At 43.9% G+C, this 18,310-nt stretch overlaps 2 protein-coding genes across 2 annotated transcripts; one reads left to right on the top strand and one right to left on the bottom strand.

The window, feature by feature from the left end:
• Positions 1–296: 296 nt before the first annotated feature.
• Positions 297–9,807, bottom strand: Med19 (mediator complex subunit 19). The gene is made up of 6 exons (XM_076569818.1): positions 9,693–9,807; positions 9,348–9,578; positions 3,367–3,623; positions 3,138–3,234; positions 2,118–2,212; positions 297–1,389 (listed from the first exon to the last, which is right to left on the bottom strand). The coding sequence occupies exons 2-6, from the start codon at positions 9,562–9,564 to the stop codon at positions 1,321–1,323; spliced, it is 735 nt and encodes a 244-aa protein (XP_076425933.1). The 5' UTR covers positions 9,565–9,578; positions 9,693–9,807; the 3' UTR covers positions 297–1,320.
• Tmx2 (thioredoxin related transmembrane protein 2) lies at positions 9,054–18,138 on the top strand. The gene is made up of 9 exons (XM_006989636.4): positions 9,054–9,366; positions 9,828–10,153; positions 14,065–14,125; positions 14,365–14,478; positions 14,782–14,858; positions 15,886–15,992; positions 16,166–16,231; positions 16,333–16,462; positions 16,949–18,138. Exons 2-9 carry the CDS (start codon positions 9,965–9,967, stop codon positions 17,093–17,095), a joined length of 891 nt encoding a protein of 296 aa, XP_006989698.1. The 5' UTR covers positions 9,054–9,366; positions 9,828–9,964; the 3' UTR covers positions 17,096–18,138.
• Positions 18,139–18,310: the final 172 nt, after the last annotated feature.

Raw genomic sequence — 18,310 nt, 5'->3', positions numbered from 1 at the left:
TGTGTTTTATCTGGTTAAGGTAAGGTGAATGGTCTTGTCAAAAGGGAAGCTTTTACTCTGGCTATCAAATTAAATGCCCTGCTGGATGAGAGAAACCTAACTTTTCATAACATTCATTCCTCTTTAGAAAGTAAAATAGGGGCTGAAGAGGTGGCTCAGTGGTTATGAGCACTGACTGCTCTTGCAGAGGACCCATGTTCAATTCCTAGCACCCACATGGCAGCCCACAACTGTCTATAACTCCAAGATCTGACACCCTCACACAGACAGACACGCAGGTAAAACACCAATGCACATAAGAGTAAATACTTATTTTTTTTAAAAAAGTAAAATAAAAAGCCAGGCATGGTGGTACATGCCTTTGATCCCCAGAACTTGGGAGGTAGAGGCGGTTAGGTCTCTTGAGCTTGAGGTCTTCATAGCCTGCCAGGGTTACATAGTGAGATGATGTCTCAAAAAAAAAAAACAAAAAAAACAAACAAAAAACAAACAAACAAACAAACAAACAAAAAACACAAACCAAAAGCTTCTTTTTCCTAAATAACCAAATCCATATTTAAACTAAAGAATAAGAATAAGGGGGTGGGGGGAGATAAGCTTGCCCAGCATATACAAAGCTTGGGTCAGTCCCAGGAAAAAAGGGTGGGAGCGTAAGAAAACAAACACCAAAACACCAGTTGTTTTTAAATATACTGGTGATTGTGGGTGTTTTATAATAGTTCCCCGTTGAGTATCAACACAGGCATAAACCTTATCTGGACCAGCTTTCCTGACAGGGGCTGAAGATCATCCAGGCACTGAACATTATGGGCAAAGTATTTTGTGTCTGCTGTGGGAAAATACTAGCAAACTAGCTTTTCAACCATATTCTCTGCTCTCATTTTGATTTCCCAGCCTAAGGAAATAATGTGATGGCAAGAACCAAAATCTCTTATGTCTTAGCAGTGCCTTGTCTTAAACTCATATACTTGTCTCTTAAAAGGTAGCCATACTAGCCAGTCTGTTAAACACATTTTTTTAAAAAGAAAAACTTAACAAATGGCGTCCTGAAATAAAATTGCACAAGAGTATGAGGGAAAACAAACAAAAAACCCCAAAAAACAGCTTCTTGTGAAAAGGGATGTCCATGAAAAAGCCAACTGGACTAAACCATAAAAAAGCATGGCATTTCTCTAAAGTATATTAGTCACAAGCACAGCAGGGGCTGGCCTGTCTAGCTGTTGGATGCCCCAAGGCAGTGCCCACGTGCCTGGAAGACAGTTTTTGTCAGCAGGTTCAATATAACAGGAAAGCCATCTTTGGCAGAGTTCAGTGATCCTGTTAGCGGAGGCTGCTGCTGCTGCTGGCCTGGGAGCTGCCCATACCTGGGTGGTCTGGACTATGTCGGTTCTGGAGGAGACAAAGAAAAAAGGGAGTAAGACTATTTAGAAACTAAAAGATAGACCTGGCTGGACATGGTGCATTCCTTTAATCCCAGTACTCTGGAGAAAGATAGAAGCCAGCGTCTATATAGTGAGTCCCAGGCCAGCCAAGGCAGAATCTCATTAAGACCTTGTCTCAAAACAACAAAAACCCTAAGTCAATAATACAAGATAAGCCCGCAAGCATAGACTTGGAACCTCAGTTGTTTGGGAGGCAGAGGTAGGAGGATTGCAAATTCAAGGCCTGCCTGGGCAACTCAGTGAAACTCTGTCTCAAAAATTATCAATAAACAAGCAAAATAAAAAATTTAAAAAGGAGACTGGATAGCTCAGTGGTAGGGCACTACCTCAAAGAGAAAAAGAACAAATGAACTAGCCTTGGCCAGTGTTGTAAAAGAAAAATGTTTGCCTTGGGTTTCAATCTTGGGTCCAACTTGAAGCAAAGGATTCTATTTAAGAAGGGTGAGATGGGGGCTGAAGAGATGGCTTTGGTTATGAGCATGTACTGTCTTGAAAACCCGAGTTCAGTTCCCAGCACCACAATAGGACGGTGGCTCCAGTTCCAGGGCCAAAGCCTCTTCTGGTCTCTGGGCACTGCACGTGTAGGGAAACGTATACATCAAACAAAAAACAAAAAAAAAAAACCAAAAAATGGTTACACTGAAAACTCAATGGGCACTATAATATCCCTCTTACCTTCTTCTTCTTTTTCTCTTTCTTCTTCCTTTTCCGTTCAGGATCCTCTTCTTTTTTCTTTTTCTTCTTTTTGTGATCTGAATCAGATGGAGTTTCTGTAGGAGATATTAAGAGCCTATAAACTGTTGGGCTTAAGATCTGCTATGAACTCTTAAGGCTACAGGAAAACCCAACATGAGGGAACTGCTTTTTTCTTTTCTTTTTTTTTTTTTCCTTTTATTTTACAATACCATTCAGTTCTACATATCAGCCACGGGTTCCCCTGTTCTCCCCCTTCCCCCCAGCCCACCCCTCAATCCCACCTCCTCTAGGGCAAAGCCTCCCCCGAGGACTGCAATCAACCTGGTAGACTCAGTCCAGGCAGGTCCAGTCCCCTCCTCCCAGACTGAGCCAAGCATCCCTGCATAAGCTCCAGGTTTCAAACAGCCAATTCATGCAATGAGCACAGGACCCGGTACCACTGCCTAGATGCCTCCCAAACAGATCAAGCCAATCAACTGTCTCACCTATTCAGAGGGCCTGATCCAGTTGGGAGCCCCCTCAGCCTTTGGTTCATAGTTCATGTGTTTCCATTCGTTTGGCTATTTTTTTTTTCAATAATTGAGTAAATCCGAAATTTATTATAAGCCAGTCGTCTTAGGGACCTCCATGCTATATATATAGCCTCCATGGTTCTATGGGTTGTGGTCTGATTGTTCTTTATTTTATATCTAGAATCCACTTATGAGTGAGTCCATACCATGACTGTCTTTCTGGGTTTGGGTTACCTCACTCAGGATGATTTTTTTCTAGTTCCATCCATTTGCCTGCCAATTTCATGCTTTCATTGTTTTTCTCTGGGGAACTGCTTTTTTCTGCGTGTCCAGAAAGGACATGGAGCTGCTGATAGAGCAGCTATGCCAAGTCACTGCTTGCCCAAGAAATATCAATACATGAATTTCTTCTTGGGGAAATCTGTGAGTCCAGAGGAACTAAGCAGACTCGGGCCAGTGTCTCGATCTGAACAAAAGTGCTTCTTACCTGGGGGCACAGGGTCCTGGGTCCGGCTCTGTTTGTGCTTATGCTTATTCTTCTTCTTGGGAGGCTGAATATGCATCAGACGACACTGCTCTGGCAACTGAGGGAACCAAAGTAAGGTCCAGGTGAGGAGAGACAGGAAATCTTTTCTCCCAGACTTGGACAGAAAATTACCTCCATGCCTATTAGGCCTCCCCACTTTTCTTCTTCCCTAAGAAGGGAAGGGACTCACCGGGCCAGTATGGAGGCGGAAACCAGACAACATGGTCCCTGTGATCGGATTAAAAGAGCTACTAAGAATAGGAGGCTTCTCAATGAGGGAGCGGAGGCTGCTGTTGTCATGGGAGCCAGGGAGATCAATCATCCCTGGCAGGTCAGGCAGGAAGTTACTTAGCTTCTCCTTCACTTTCTTCCCACAGAACTTATTATAGGCCTGCTCCAGGTTGTAGTGTGTGATTAAATTGGTGCTGCCGGTCAGCTCTGTACTGCCTAGAAAACAGCAATAACCAAGTTATAGCAAAAGCAGATGATAATTTTTTTGTCACTAACCCAGAAGGGATTGAAGGGAAAAACAATTTTTAGATTTACTTTATGTGTATGTTTATTTTACCTGCAGGTGTACATATGTACCGTGTGTGTCTGGTGCCTGCAGAGGTCAGAAGTGGGGATAGGTGCCCTAGAACTGGAGTTAGGTTGGCTGTGAGCTGCCCAAGGAACTGAACCTGGGTCTTTTACAAGGGCAGCCCGTACTCCTAACTGTTGAGCCATCTCTCCAGCCCCATGAAGGACTATATTTTAATACTAACGAGGAATCTATTAAATAAGAACATCTAATCACTGTTCTATTGCTGTGAAGAGACATGACCATGGCAAATCTTAAAATGGTGAGAAAGCACGTAGCTGGGGGCTTGCTTACAGTTTCAGAGGCTTAATTCATCATCATGGCAGCACAGTGCTGGAGGAGTTGAGAGCTACCTACTGATCCACAGGCAGAAAGAGAGCCTAGACCTGGCATGGGCTTGTGAACCCTCAAAGCCCACCTCCAGTGACACACTTCCTCCAACAAAGCCACACCTCCTAATCCTTCTAATCTATTCAAGGAGTTCCACTCCCTGGTGACTAGACATTCAAATATATGAGCCTATTCTTATTCAAACCACCCTAATTACAGAATTCCAGCACTCAAAAGGTTTCAGATTTTGGAGCATTCCATACTTCACACTTCTGGATTTGGGATATGTAACTAGTAAAATCTATGCAAATATTCTGAAAAGTTGTAAAATTTGACACATTTTAGATAACAGACACTAAACCTGTGATAATAGCCAGGTGTGGTGGTGCATACCTGTCTGTAAGCCAGTAATGCCAGCACTGAGGAGGCTGAGGCAAGACAGTTGCATTCCAGGCTTGCTTGGGCTATATAGTGAGATCCTGTTTCAAACACCCCCAACTCAGTAACATATAACAAACATAAAATATTATACTGTGGGCTAGAGGAATGGAAAAGGAATGGAGCAGGGCAGAGATAGAAACTGAAAAAAACAAAACCCAAAACAAAACCAGACTAACTAGAATAACTTACATGACACTGTATCAAACAGATATTGTTCTGCATTTTATAAAATGTCTCAGAAACATCTCTGCCTGGATCAGGGTAACAGAACCTTAAAGTTTAGTTACAGCTACACTAAAAGTTACTACTACAAATTGGATGCAGTGGCATGAGGGTCTTGCCAGTGGCCCTCTGCTGGCTGGCGGTGTATTTATTTATTGAGACAGTCTCTTGCTATGTAGTTCTAGCTGGCCTCAAACTTACGGCAACTTCCTGCCTTAGCCTCCTGAGAGTGCTGGTGTTACACATGAGTGCCACCATGCCTTGCTTTATTTATTTATTTTTTAATAGGAAGAAAGACTAATCACCACAGGAAAACAGATTTTTGTGGCTTGTGACCAACATGTTTATTCTTCATGATACCAAGTATTACCTAGAAAGAACTCAATCAAAATACGAGCAACTAGAGCTCTAATACTAGCTGTCCTGTCTGCCGCTGTCTCCTTTTTTTATGTAATAGGATAATAACTTTGCATTTCATTATTTTCAAGGCTCATTGATTAATTTTGACAACATACAGATAAGGTGACTTGTTTACGATCATTTACTTGGGAAAGTTCAGGTTCTGAACTGTGAGTCCTTGAGGGCAGAGATGGTGTCTTATTCACATGACTAGTTAGTGCCCAGGTTATACACAAAAATGTTTCTGAAATAAACAAGCATTTTTCTTCTGGTCTAGTTCTTCCTCCACCCGTTTCCTTCTCGAAACTGTCAAATGACTAGAAGAGTGCTGTGCAACAGTGTTGGGATACTTGGCATTACAATGCCTCTCATAACTGGCACTGCCTTCTGCTTGCCAGGGCTTCTCCTTCCAGATGGTTATGCTTAAGGTTCTGTTGAGAAGGTTCGTGGTGCTTTCATAATTTCTAAAAAAGGAGTTCAAGCTGAACTAAGTGGCATACACCAGTAATTCCAACATTGAGGAGGAGGAGGCAGGAAGATCAGGAGTTCATGCTCATCCTTGGCTACATGAGTTTTGAGGCCATCCTGGGTAACATGAGACTTCATCAAAAGGGGAAATTAAGGAAGTAAATATCAGGGGGCTCAGCAGATGACCCAGATTCCATTCCCAGCACCCACAGGACAGCTTATAGGCAGGCATCTGTAACTCCCATTCCAGGGAATCTGACGCCCTCTCTGACCTCCACACCACCAGGCACATACGTAAGTCATATATACACATGCCGGAAAACATTCATACATATAAAATAAACGCTAAAAAAAAAATTACAGAAATATGAGTTTAACTTCTATTTAAACTGTTAGGGCGGGTTGGAGAGATGGCTCAGTGGTTAAGAGCACCGACTGCTCTTGCAGGGGTCCTGAGTTCAATTCCCAGCAACCACATGGTGGCTCACAACCATCTGTAATGAGATCTGGTGCCCTCTTCTATATACATAATAAATAAATTTAAAAAAAATTAAAAAAAACAAAAAACAAAAAACTGTTAGGTCTTTGAAAATGATTTATAAACTTTCAGAAGCTATGATTCCTGAAAATAAACCTTGAAATGTGAACTCCATGCAGATTCATTTTTTTTCCTTCTTGAAATTCTAAATCCTGTTCACATCACTATGGCCTCTTTATTCCAATTATTGGAACTCACATTCTGTAACTGTAGAAAACAATACTTCTTAATTAAAACAAAACAAAATAAAAAACAGTGATAGAGTGCTTGTGTAGCAATGTCGAAGGCCTTGAGTGTGATTCTCAGTCCTGGGGTGGGGTGGGGAAGCAAAGAAACTGCTACTTAAATTTCCATAGTGCAAGCCACTCAAGCCACCCGGTGGCAGTGCATGCTTTTAATTTTTATTTCAGCACTCAGCAGGCAGATGCAGGTGAATCTCTGAATTCGAGACCAGTCTGGTCTACAAAATGAGTTCCAGCACAGCCAGAGCTACAGAAAAACTCTGTCTTGAAAACTAAACAAAAAATCATGATACTTGTGCCTAATACTTTTTTTAAATTATCTTTTTTTTAGATTTACCTTATTTTGTATGTATGAGTACTTTTCCTGCATGTACGTATGTTTGCCACATGTGTACATGATAGATGTCTAAAGAAGTGGTGAGCCCCGAGTGGGGGCTAGGAATCAAGTCCCAGTCCTCTGTAAGAGCAAGTGCTTTTAACCACTGAGCCAACTCTTCAGCCATGGAATCTAATACTTTTTAAAAATGATTTATTAAAAAAATTTTTTTGAGACAGAGTCTCTCTGTGGTTTGTCAAGTATGGGGATTGAATATAGGACTTCGTGCTACATCCCCAGGCTTCCTCCTATTCATATTTTTATTCTAACTTAGCTTTGGAGCCTAATCGACCACTACTCATCCATGGAAAATTTCTCTTTTTCTCTTCTTTCTTTTTTTAGGTTTTTGAAGACAAGGTTTCTCAGCTGTTAAGCTCTGGCTGTCCTGGAACTCAATCTGTAGACCAGGCTGGCCTCGAACTCACCATCTGTCTGTCTCTGCCTCCCAAGTACTGGGCTTAGAGGCGTGCACCGCCTCTGCCCAGCTGACATCTTGTTCTCGATGTCATTTTGGCTAACAACAAATTCTGAAAACCATCAGGTTGCTCTTAACATTTTTCCTAAGATGTGTGAAGGATGACTACAAAGTAGTAAGACTGACACTAACGAAAACACAAGCACAAGCCTCAAACCACGATCTCCACTTCTCACACCAGCCCTCCCTCCATTCCTACATACCCAGCATCTGCCTCAAACAGAAATTTAGTATTTGTCAACTGATTCATGTTGATTAACTGATAAACAGGTACAATTAGAACAGGTAATGCGGGGCTGGAGAGATGGCTCAAGCTGTTCTTCCAGAGGTCCTGAGTTCAATTCCCAGCAACCACATGGTGGCTCCCAACCACCTGTAATGAGATCTGGTGCCCTCTTCTGGCCTGCAGACACATGTAGGCAGAACACTATATATATAATAAATAAATCTTAAGGAAAAAAAAAAAAAAAAAAGAACAGGTAATACAAAAGATAAACCGGGGCATTGTGGCACACACATGGAGGCAGAGGCAGGTGGAGTTCAAGGCCAGTCTGTGAGTTCAAGGCCAGTCAGATCTACAGAGAATTCCAGGCAAGCCAGAGCTATATAGTGAGACCCTGTCTCAAACAAACAAACAAACACAACTAAAATAAAACTGCTGGAAGACACCTATCACTAAAGCATAGCCAATCTATGCTTCAGTTTCTCAATTATAAAATACAATAAGAGGGCTACAATAATTGTTACGCACTGATGTGAATGTCAAACTATTTTGCTAATAGTTATTGAAATGAACTAAGGACTTTTCCTTTTGAAGCAGGACCTCATGTCACCTAGGCTGGGCTTGAACTCTGGATCCTCCTGCTTGCACCTCCCGAGTGCTGGTGTATAGTATCACAAGTCCCTAAGACTTAACATGTCCAGAACACTTCTTGATTTTCAGCCTGTCAGCCTTTTTCTTTCCACAACTTCCTACTCTCAGACTACCATAGCCTCTGTACAAGACCCAATTCCTCTCTCCTTTTATATTTAGTTCTTTATTTCTGTAGGCTCTGCTTCTAACATGTATCCTGTATCCATTTACTTCTTTACTGCTAAGATTTGGTCCAAGCCATTATCTCTTTCCTGAACACTGACTGGTAACTTCTGATTATCCCATTGTCATTCATTCTGCTGAATATCTGAAAGTCAATAAATTAGATCATATTGCACCCATTGAAATTTACACACCCTATATTGCCTTATAAAGGCCTTTGCCTATCTCCCATCACTACTGGATTTGTTTGTTTAACTCGAGTCCAATCTGTCTTCTGGCCCTCAGATATTCCAAGCTTTTCCCCCAAACAGACTGACTCCTAATCAAGTTTCTTTCTTTTTTTTTTTTTAAATTATTTTATTTTACAATACCATTCAGTTCTACATATCAGCCACGGGTTCCCCTATTCTCCCCCCTCCCACTCCCTCCCCTTACCCCCAGCCCACCCTCCATTCCCACCTCCTCCAGGGCAAATCCTCCCCCAGGACTGCGCTAATCAAGTTTCTTGTATCTAGAAGTATCTGTTCTCTGTCCACGGGTGGCTTTGTTTACTCTTGAATGCTACCTACTCAGAGAACATTCTGTGAAAACACCGCCTCAAGCACGGCAGGCACGAGTCCCACCACTGAGCCACATGACCCCAATTTCCAAATAATGGTATGAATGACAGAGTTGGTTCAATTTTAGTATTTTCTTTAAACATGTTAACCTTCGAGTCCCTGACGAGGATGGCAACTTGCTATATACCTGACAGACTTTAAAATCTTAAAGTCTCCAGAAATGTTAAATCAGGTTTCCCGGGTTCCAAACAATGGCTCACGTTTTTTATAGAGTCACAAACGGCAGTCAAGGAACCCAATCACAGAACTTCTCGCCAGAAGTAGTCCCGGATATTCACGCCCACCCCAAAAAACCACCCCAAGAAATCAAGCTATCTCTTAGGGTTATGACTCGCCAAAAAGCTTCTGAGCGTTGAGCTGCCCAGTGGCCACGCGTCGCCCGCTACCTCACACCTCGCAGAGCAGGCTGATGGCCACACCCGTCACCTAAGCCCCACTACTCACCGGGCAATTCCCGCATAAGGTAGAAGGGCCCGCTTCCAGCAGCCGACTTGTCTGCGCCCGCGGGGGCCGAGGTCGCCGTCGGGGGCGGGGCCGAGCCCGGACCCCCTCCCGGAGGGGGTGGAGGTGGCGGCGGCGGCTTTCCCGGCCCGAAGCCTAGGGAGCTTGGGGGCGGCGGGGGGTCAGCTTGAGCTCCAAACAGCGCCGTGAAATTCTCCATTGCACTCTGCGCTCCTGCGTTACCCGGGACCTGGCGTTAATGACTTTCATTGGACAGTTACTTTCACAGAGCACCACCCCCGGCCCCTTAAGAGCTTCCCGTCATTGGATGCATTAGGCCCCGCCTACCATCTTCCGGCAGCCACTTCCGTCGCTGTTCGGGAAGCAGTTCGCAGTCTTTCTAGCCAATAAAATGACTCAGGTAGAAAAGCGACAACTACCTCAACCAATAGACTCCCTAACCCATTTTCTGATCTCTCATAGCACCCAATAAGAGATCTACATCCGGGTCCGGAGGCGTTGCATCTGGATATTTGGCCCAATAGAAGCCTCGCTGGTGGGGGGCGGCGGGGCGAAGAGCTGGGGGCGGGACGGAGCCTGCGAGAGCACAGGCAGGAAAGATGGCTGTCCTCGCGCCTCTGATTGCTCTGGTGTACTCGGTGCCGCGGCTTTCTCGATGGCTGGCCCGACCTTATTGCCTTCTGTCTGCCCTGCTCTCCGCTGCTTTCCTCCTCGTGAGGAAAGTGCCGCCGATTTGCAACGGTCTCCCCACGCAGCGCGAAGATGGTAACCCGTGTGACTTTGACTGGGTGAGCGCCCCCCTGCCTCAGTAGCTCTCGACCTTGACCATCTCTGCCCCTGCAGCTGCATATGAAAGTACAGGGGTAGATGTCGGGATGTAACCATTCTACAGACTTAGTGGAGATCCTAGGCCGTTACTATTCTCTTTTTTATTTATTTATTTATTTATTTTTTTGAGACAGGGTTTCTCTGTGTAGCTTTGCACCTTTCCTGGAACTCTCTTTGGAGACCAGGCTGGCCTCGAACTCACAGAGATCCGCCTGCCTCTGCCTCCCGAGTGCTGGGCCGTTACTATTCTTAATCCCTTTGTTTAAGATGGAGAAATATTCCAGGGTTTTCTTCACACATGAACATTTTTCTACAATGATGCCAAGCTTCCTGGGACACCGGTGAGGAAGACGGGCCAGTAGTAGAAATACAATTTCTATTTATTTATCTATCTATCTATCTATCTATCTATCTAGTAGAAATACCATTTCTATTTATTTATTCATTCATCTATCCGTCTGTCTATCCATGTAGCAAACTGATCTCAGTGTAGTTAGGCGACTTTTCCAAGGTCACACAGCTTTCAGAAACTGCTGTCTAACCTTGTTTAATTCTCTGATAGGCCGGTCGACTTTGGTCGCTAATTCAACAAAATGACTTAGGTGGAAAAGCAACCGCACGACTACCCTGGCCACCATAATTTCACACGCTATCATCCTCAGGGGGTAATAGAAAAACGGGGGGGAAGATTACAAAAACACGAGTCGAGGGGAGCCCCTCACCATCTGAGAAGCAATAATTTCAGAACAATTAACATTCACTGTGAAGGTTGTGAGCATAGAGCTAATATTCCTTTCCTATACAAATGTTTATATTAAAATAGCAGTGACCCAGACTTAAGGCCTGAAGGTATTACTATAACCTTGGGTAGAGCTCGTTCTTTCCTCGGACATTTCTGGGACTCTCAAACAAGATTATTAACTTTGTTTGCATTAAAGATACCATACCTTGGGGTTGGGGATTTAGCACAGTGGTAGAACGCTTGCCTAGCAAGCACAAGGTCCTGGGTTTGGTCCTCAGCCCTGAAATTTAAAAAAAGAAAAAAGATGCCATACCTTTTCCAGGCTTTGTGTAGTACCCCTTTAGCCCCAGCACTCTGGAGACAGAGGCAGGTGGATCTCTGTGAGATTGATATAGGCCCTCCTGGTCTATATAACACATTCCAGGTCAGTCAAGACTACATAGAGAGACCCTATCTCAAAACGACACCACGCCAAAGACCCTACTTTCCTCCATTCCTGTGCTCTAGAGTCGTACCTTATAAGTTGTAACACTGCCAGGTGCCTCTTAAGAATTGCTCTATGGGGGCTGGAGAGATGGCTCAGAGGTTGGGAGCACTGGCTGCTCTTCAAGAGGTCCTGAGTTCAGTTCCCAGCAACCACATGGTGGCTCACAACCATCTATTATGAGATCTGGTGCCCTCTTCAGGCCTGCAGGCATACATGCAGGCAGAACACTGTATACATAATAAATATATAAATTAAAAAAAAAATCACCCATGAAGCTGGATTGTGGTGGCACACTCCTTTAATCCCAGCACTTGGGAGGCAGAGGCAGGCGGATCTCTGAGTTTGAGGCCAGCCTGGGCTACATAGCCAGTACCAGGACAGCCAGGGATACACAGTGAAACCCTGTCTCAAAAAACCCAAGGGAAAAAAGAAAAGAATCGCCTTATGATTTCATCTAGGCTTCTTAGCTGCCCTTTGAAGATAACTTCAAATCCCACCAGTATGTTATAGATGACTATGGTGAAGAAAATGAAGTGCACACGCACTTGAGTCTTTCTGAACTCCTCTTTCTCCCTTAACCTACATACTCACAAGCCTATACTAAAATAGCTTAGGGCTAGAAAGATGGCCCGGTGGTTAAGAACACATACTGTCATGCCAGGCAGTGGTGGCGAATGCCCTTTAATCCCAGCATTTGGGAGGCAGAAGCAGGTAGATCTTTGTGAGCTTGAGGCCAGCCTGGTCTACAGAGTGAGTTACGGACAGCCAGGACTACACAGAGAAACCCTGTCCCAAAAAACAAACAAAACAAACCCCAAATACTCTTTTTTTTGTTTTTGTTTTTTGAGACAAGATTTCTCTGTGTAGCTTTGCGCCTTTCCTGGAACTCACTCTGTAGCCCAGGCTGGCCTCGAACTCACAGAGAACTGCCTGCCTCTGCCTCCCGAGTGCTGGGATTAAAGGCGTGCACCACCACCACCACCACCACCACCACTGCCCGGCCCAAATACTCTTCTGATAATCCAAATTTGATTCCCAGTGCCCACATCAGGAGGCTCATGGCTGCCTGTAACTCCAGCCTTAGAGGTCTTTTTTAGGCACATGCAATCAATTGCACATATCCAAACATGCATGTGATAAAAAATAATAAAAGTGAATATTGAAATAGTTTTAAGAAGACCTCAACTCTGGGGGCTGGAGAGATGGCTCAGTAGTTAAGAGCACTGGCTGCTCTTCTAGAGGACTTGGGTAAGGTTCCTCACACCCACATGGTGGGTCACAACTATCCATAATTCTAGTTCCAGCATTGACCTCTGGTCTCTGCGAGCAGTAGACACATAGTAAGTACACTTATATACATTCAGGTAAACCACTAATACACATAAAGTAAAAATAATTCGTTAAAAACAAACACATATGGGGCTGGAGAGATGGCTTAGCAGTTAAGAGCACAGACTGCTCTTCTAGAGGACCCACGTTCAATTCCTAGTACCCACATGGCAGCTGACAACTATCTGTAAGTCCAGGATCCAACACCCTCACACAGAATATATACAGGCAAAACAATATTAAAAAAAAAAAAAAGAATAAACACATAACACACCAAACTCTTTAGACTGGCCAACTGTGAAACTCCTTTAATGAAACTATGAGTCCCAATTTGACCTGAAAGGGCTCCTAAAAGATTAGGGGAGCTCCTCAGGCTGTGCCAGCAACAGTGGAGCTGTGCCTATAGCCCTTGCTGGCCTGGGACTTGTTATGTAGACCAAGATAGGTTTGGGCTTTTGGCATTTCTCCTGCCTCCACCCTCCAGAATGCTGGGTTCACGAGTGTGCACTACTAATGTGGACTTACACTTTGGCTATCCTGAAGATGCAAAACAATAAAAATTTGAGACTCACTGAAAAGAAATTGTAGTATACTACTACTAATAGTAATTGTTAAGAAGTGCAGCATGGTGGTACACATGTGTAGTAATATCAGCATTTAGGAGGTGGAGGCGGGATCACAAGTTTAAAGCAACATAGGGAGTTGGGTGCCCTCTTGACCTGCAAAACATTCTCTAAAACAAATGAAGACAAAACATTGTAGCCTAAGCTATGCAGCAAGATCTTTCTCAAAACCAAATGACAAAAAAGTGCCCAGCACTAGAGAGGCTGAGGTGGGAGGAGCTTCAGTGAGTTTGAAACTTGCCTGGACTACACAGTGAGAGAGAAGGAAAGTTATCCTCTGTCTTCCACATGTGTGCTGGGCCCATGCATGGGAGTACATACATGAAACCAATAAATGTAGTTAAAGAAAACTAGTGGGACATGGTGATGTACCACTGTAATCCTGATACTTTAGAGGCTGAGGCAGGAGAATTGCCTGGGCAGGATAATGAGAGCAAGTCTCAAGGATAGAAGGAGGGAGAGAGGAAAAAGAAAGAAGAGAAAACCCAAAGGTCAGGGATTTGCTGAAAGATACCATTCCGGTGCCAAGGGTAGACTCTAACTTAGCTCTTTTGACTTGGTGGTCCCACTACACCTTAGCCAGATCCAGTTACTTCTTTATCACCAACCCAAGCTGGAACTCCTGTTTTGCATTTCATATTTTGCCCTCATCCTATCAGCCTCATTCAGCTGTCACTGGCTCTCTTCCAGAGAGAAGTGGAGATCCTGATGTTCCTGAGTGCCATTGTGATGATGAAGAACCGCAGATCCAGTAAGCTTCCCTGCTTTGCACTGATTGGGGGTTAGGACGCATGCCCTCAGAAGCTCCTTTTTCATGTTATTGGAGGAGTGTTATTTAATGAACTAGTTTCATATTTCATGCCAGGGGCTAGTTTGACCTTCAACTTCTGTATCCTCTCCCTCCTGTTCCCATTTCAAAGTACCCCAGGAAGAGGGACAAAGGAGTGGGAGCCTTCAGCCCAGCCTGACTGTGGTATCTCTGTGTTCCAGTCACTGTGGAGCAACACGTAGGCAACATCTTCATGTTCAGTAAGGTGGCCAACGCAATTCTTTTCTTCCGCCTGGATATTCGAATGGGTCTACTGTACCTCACCCTCTGCATAGGTGAGAAAATGGCTTTTATCATGTTATGGTTCTATAGTTAATTATTTGAAACAGTAAAGTTCTTTGATAAAGGCTTGATTTTTGAGGACCAGATTCCAGTCCTTATCTTACACCTAGTGAGTTATATTTGTAGCTCTTAATTATGTGCAGGTGGTGAGTATTCACTTAGTATTTTAAGAGGAATATGTGTTGGCGATCTGTGTATACATGTGTATTCTTTGATGTCTGAAATTCCTGAGTGGGTTTGCAGAAACCCTGTAAAAGGCCCTGTATGTATCTCTGACATCTTTTCTCTGTGTTCAGTGTTCCTGATGACCTGCAAGCCCCCCCTGTACATGGGTCCTGAGTATATCAAGTACTTCAATGATAAAACCATTGACGTGAGTATTCTACTTTCTGTTTCTTGTTTCTTGGTTCCTGCTTTGTGGTTTTGTGCTCTTTATTCATAAAGATGGGGCCTCAGGATGGAAATCATCACTGGGGTTGGTGATGCATAATTGTTTTCCTGGTACCTGGGGTAGGATTGCTGCAAGAATGTTTTTTTTGTTTGTTTGTTTATTTGTTTTGTTTTGTTTTTTCCTGTTTTATTGTTTGTTTGTTCACTTTTGTTTTTCAAGATGAGATTTCTCTGTATAGTCGTGACTGTCCTGGAACTCCCTCCATAGACCAGGCTGGCCTTGAACGAAGAGATCCACCTGCCTCTGCGTCCCAGATGCTGGCATTAAAGGTGTATGCCACCACCCTCCAGCAGATTGCTGCAAGTTTGAGGCCAGTGTAGGCCACATAGTGAGTTCCAGGACAGCCCCAGGTACACAGTAAGATTGTTTCAAAAGAAAGGCTGGTAGACTGGTGAGATGGCTCATCAGGTAAGGACGTCTGCCACACGAGCCCTGACCGCCAAACTCGGTTCCTGGAGCCCATGTACAGGTAGAAGGAGAGAGCCCACTCCACAGAGTTGTCCTCTGTCCTCCATATGTGCACCATGGCACATAGACATACGCAATAATAATAAATAAAAAATATATATATACTTAAAAAAAAAAAACAAAAAACGTTCAGTGGGTAAAAAAGACGGTCCTTGCTGCCAAACCTCAGTCTTCAGTCTGGAAAGAGAAAACTGACTCTTAAGTGGGCAGTGCACATGTCTCTACACCCACACAATAAATACCATTAAGTTTTTTTAGGTTATTAAAAAAATTGGTCATTTTGCTTATGGTAGAGTGCTTGCCTCACGTGTGTGAGGCACTAGATTCAATCTTCGGTACCAACAAACAAACCTGAAAAGGTTGTCAGGGTACTGGTTGATTAGGCGGAAGGGGAAGTTGAGGCTAAGGAGTTAGTCACAGGTCTGAATCTTCTCAGATGCCCAGCTGTTTCAGCCTATTCTCTCTTCCCTTTGTGTGGTAGGAAGAACTGGAGCGGGACAAGAGGGTCACTTGGATTGTGGAGTTCTTTGCCAATTGGTCTAATGATTGTCAGTCATTTGCTCCCATCTATGCTGACCTGTCCCTCAAGTGAGTATGCAGAGTGAAGCATGTCAAAAATGGAAATTCTGTGGCTTCCTTCCTTTGGCCTAATTTTGCACATCCAAAGTTGTTTCTCCCTTTCTTACCTAGGTATCTCTATTTCTAGTTCCCTTGATCCATCCCTGTATTTTTCAGTATGTTAAATAATATATTTTTTGCAGGTACAACTGTACAGGGCTAAATTTCGGGAAGGTAGATGTTGGACGCTATACTGATGTTAGCACACGGTATGTAGATGCCTGGGCAGAGGGTCTGAGCTGAGAATTACTTAGAGTGATATATGTGATGGATACAGCTGCATGTACAAAGTCCTCTCTGGGCCCTATAGGTACAAAGTGAGCACGTCACCCCTCACCAAACAACTCCCTACCCTGATCCTGTTCCAAGGTGGCAAGGAGGTAATTCGGCGGCCACAGATTGACAAGAAAGGACGAGCCGTCTCTTGGACCTTTTCTGAGGTACATGAAAAAAATGGGCAATGGTTTGGAGAAGTATATACAACAGTGAATGGGCTTTGTACTTAATCTGGGTTTAATTCTGAATTCTGCCACTTGCCCACTGTTTTTAAGGGTGTAGATTAGTTACTGGATGTCACCTAGTAAGTCACTCAGCAGATTGGTTATATGCTTGCTGCTAATACTGAGGAAAATCATAAATAAGACCTGGTCTATGAGGTACCTGTAGTTTGTATGTAATTAGGTTCCTCATCAGTAAATCTGAGGTAGTAACACATGACTCATAGGACTGCTTTACAGTTGCATGGAGGTACAATTCTTGGTACAGAAATTGACCTCTAATAGAAAAGAAAAATTAGGTTAGGACAGACTTCTGCCCTCTGATTCCTCGGGTTTCTAGACTGTGCTTAGTTAAATACATCTACTCTCAAGCTCTGGACTTTACCTTCCCACCTAGTGCCTGATGTGTTTGTTCATCTCTTTGCATAGGAGAATGTGATTCGAGAGTTCAATTTGAATGAACTCTACCAACGAGCCAAGAAGCTGTCAAAGGGTGGAGACAGTGTGTCGGAAGAGAGTCCTGTGGCCCCTGCTCCCTCTGCTGTGCCGGATGGGGAAAACAAGAAGGACAAATAGGTCCTGCATTGTTCTTGCTTCTGTCAGTTTCTGGCACCTTTGAGGCCCAATTCCAGCTGTAACCACAATCCTTGCCTGAGGCTGTGGCCATTTGTTTTCTCCTGTTGGGCTGTGCCTGGGTTGGGGCAGGGAGCCTGCTTCTGGGTTTTAAAGAAGCATCTAACGAACTATGAAGCATTCTATGGAAAGGCTGTTCTGCCTCGGCCAAGTGTTTCTGGAAGGGAGTGATCTCATAGACAGAGGTAGAAATGGTTTCCCTCCAAGGTTGGGTCAGCGTGTAAACTGCTATTCAACGCTTGGATATCACCAGTCTGTGGTATCATTATTCCTCCTAGTGAGCCTGCAAAGCATAAACTAAATTAAACTCTAATATTAGATGTCAGAATATAACGCACTAAGAAATTTTCCTCAAGAACCCTTTCTTCCTTAGGCCTTTCTGGCTTGATCTGTGGCATTCATTAAGATACTTAAGCTTACGGGTGGGCCCAGCACTGGTACCAGAGCCAGGCGGGTCTCTGTGAGTTCGAGGCCAGCCTGGTCTACAGAGAGAGATCCAGGACAGGCACCAAAGCTACACAGAGAAACCCTGTCTCGGGAGAAAAAAAAGATAGTTAAGCTTAAAGGATTGGAGAAATTATTCAGTGGTTAGGCACTCACTGGCTATTTTTCCAGAGGACTCCGTGGGGAGGGGCTGAACTGTCTGCAACGCTAGTCCCAGGGACTCCATCTGATCATCTCCTGGACTTGGCTGGCACTGTATGCATGTAGTGCACAAATACACATGAAGGCAAAACACCCAAAAGGGGTTTATGTGTTGTAATTTAATCTTTAAATGTCACTGATCCCAACGAAAAGCCTTAAACCAGAATTTTCGTCATTGGAAATAGAACTGAATGATCCCCCTGTATTGTGAGAACTGAGAGGAAGGGGCAATGTAAACTTAAGAGGTTCTTTTGTGTGGGATGGGAAGAAGAAAGCCCCGAGTCTGGACAGCTGTTTTCTGGTCCACACAGCTTTCCCTAATAAAGGGATTCTTGTTTTGATTGCCTCGGCGTTTCTCCTTTATTAGAAAGTGAGCGGCTGCAAAGGAACTGCCCATTTTTTGTTCGTTTTTGTGTTTTAAATCTAAGGTTGAATATTGAACTCGGGGACTCTATAAGCCAAACACACCTCTAGACCCTAATTAATTTTTAAGCTTGTGGGTGAGGGTCTTGC

The sequence above is a fragment of the Peromyscus maniculatus genome, chromosome 4, assembly GCF_049852395.1.
Source record: "Peromyscus maniculatus bairdii isolate BWxNUB_F1_BW_parent chromosome 4, HU_Pman_BW_mat_3.1, whole genome shotgun sequence".
In the NCBI taxonomy this organism is placed as follows: Eukaryota; Metazoa; Chordata; class Mammalia; order Rodentia; family Cricetidae; genus Peromyscus; species Peromyscus maniculatus.
This window is presented reverse-complemented; position numbering and strand designations above follow the sequence as displayed.

Excerpts from the sequence above, each read along its gene's own strand:
- Med19 (XM_076569818.1), bottom strand. The coding sequence starts at position 9,564 with ATGGAGAATTTCACGGCGCTGTTTGGAGCTCAAGCTGACCCCCCGCCG. Across the intron at positions 3,624-9,347 it reads CCTTATGCGGGAATTGCCCG|GCAGTACAGAGCTGACCGGC; the intron begins GTGAGTAGTGGG and ends GCTGTTTTCTAG. Across the intron at positions 3,235-3,366 it reads TCCGCCTCCATACTGGCCCG|TTGCCAGAGCAGTGTCGTCT; the intron begins GTGAGTCCCTTC and ends TGGTTCCCTCAG.
- Tmx2 (XM_006989636.4), top strand. The coding sequence starts at position 9,965 with ATGGCTGTCCTCGCGCCTCTGATTGCTCTGGTGTACTCGGTGCCGCGG. Across the intron at positions 16,232-16,332 it reads TATACTGATGTTAGCACACG|GTACAAAGTGAGCACGTCAC; the intron begins GTATGTAGATGC and ends TGGGCCCTATAG. Across the intron at positions 16,463-16,948 it reads TCTCTTGGACCTTTTCTGAG|GAGAATGTGATTCGAGAGTT; the intron begins GTACATGAAAAA and ends CTCTTTGCATAG.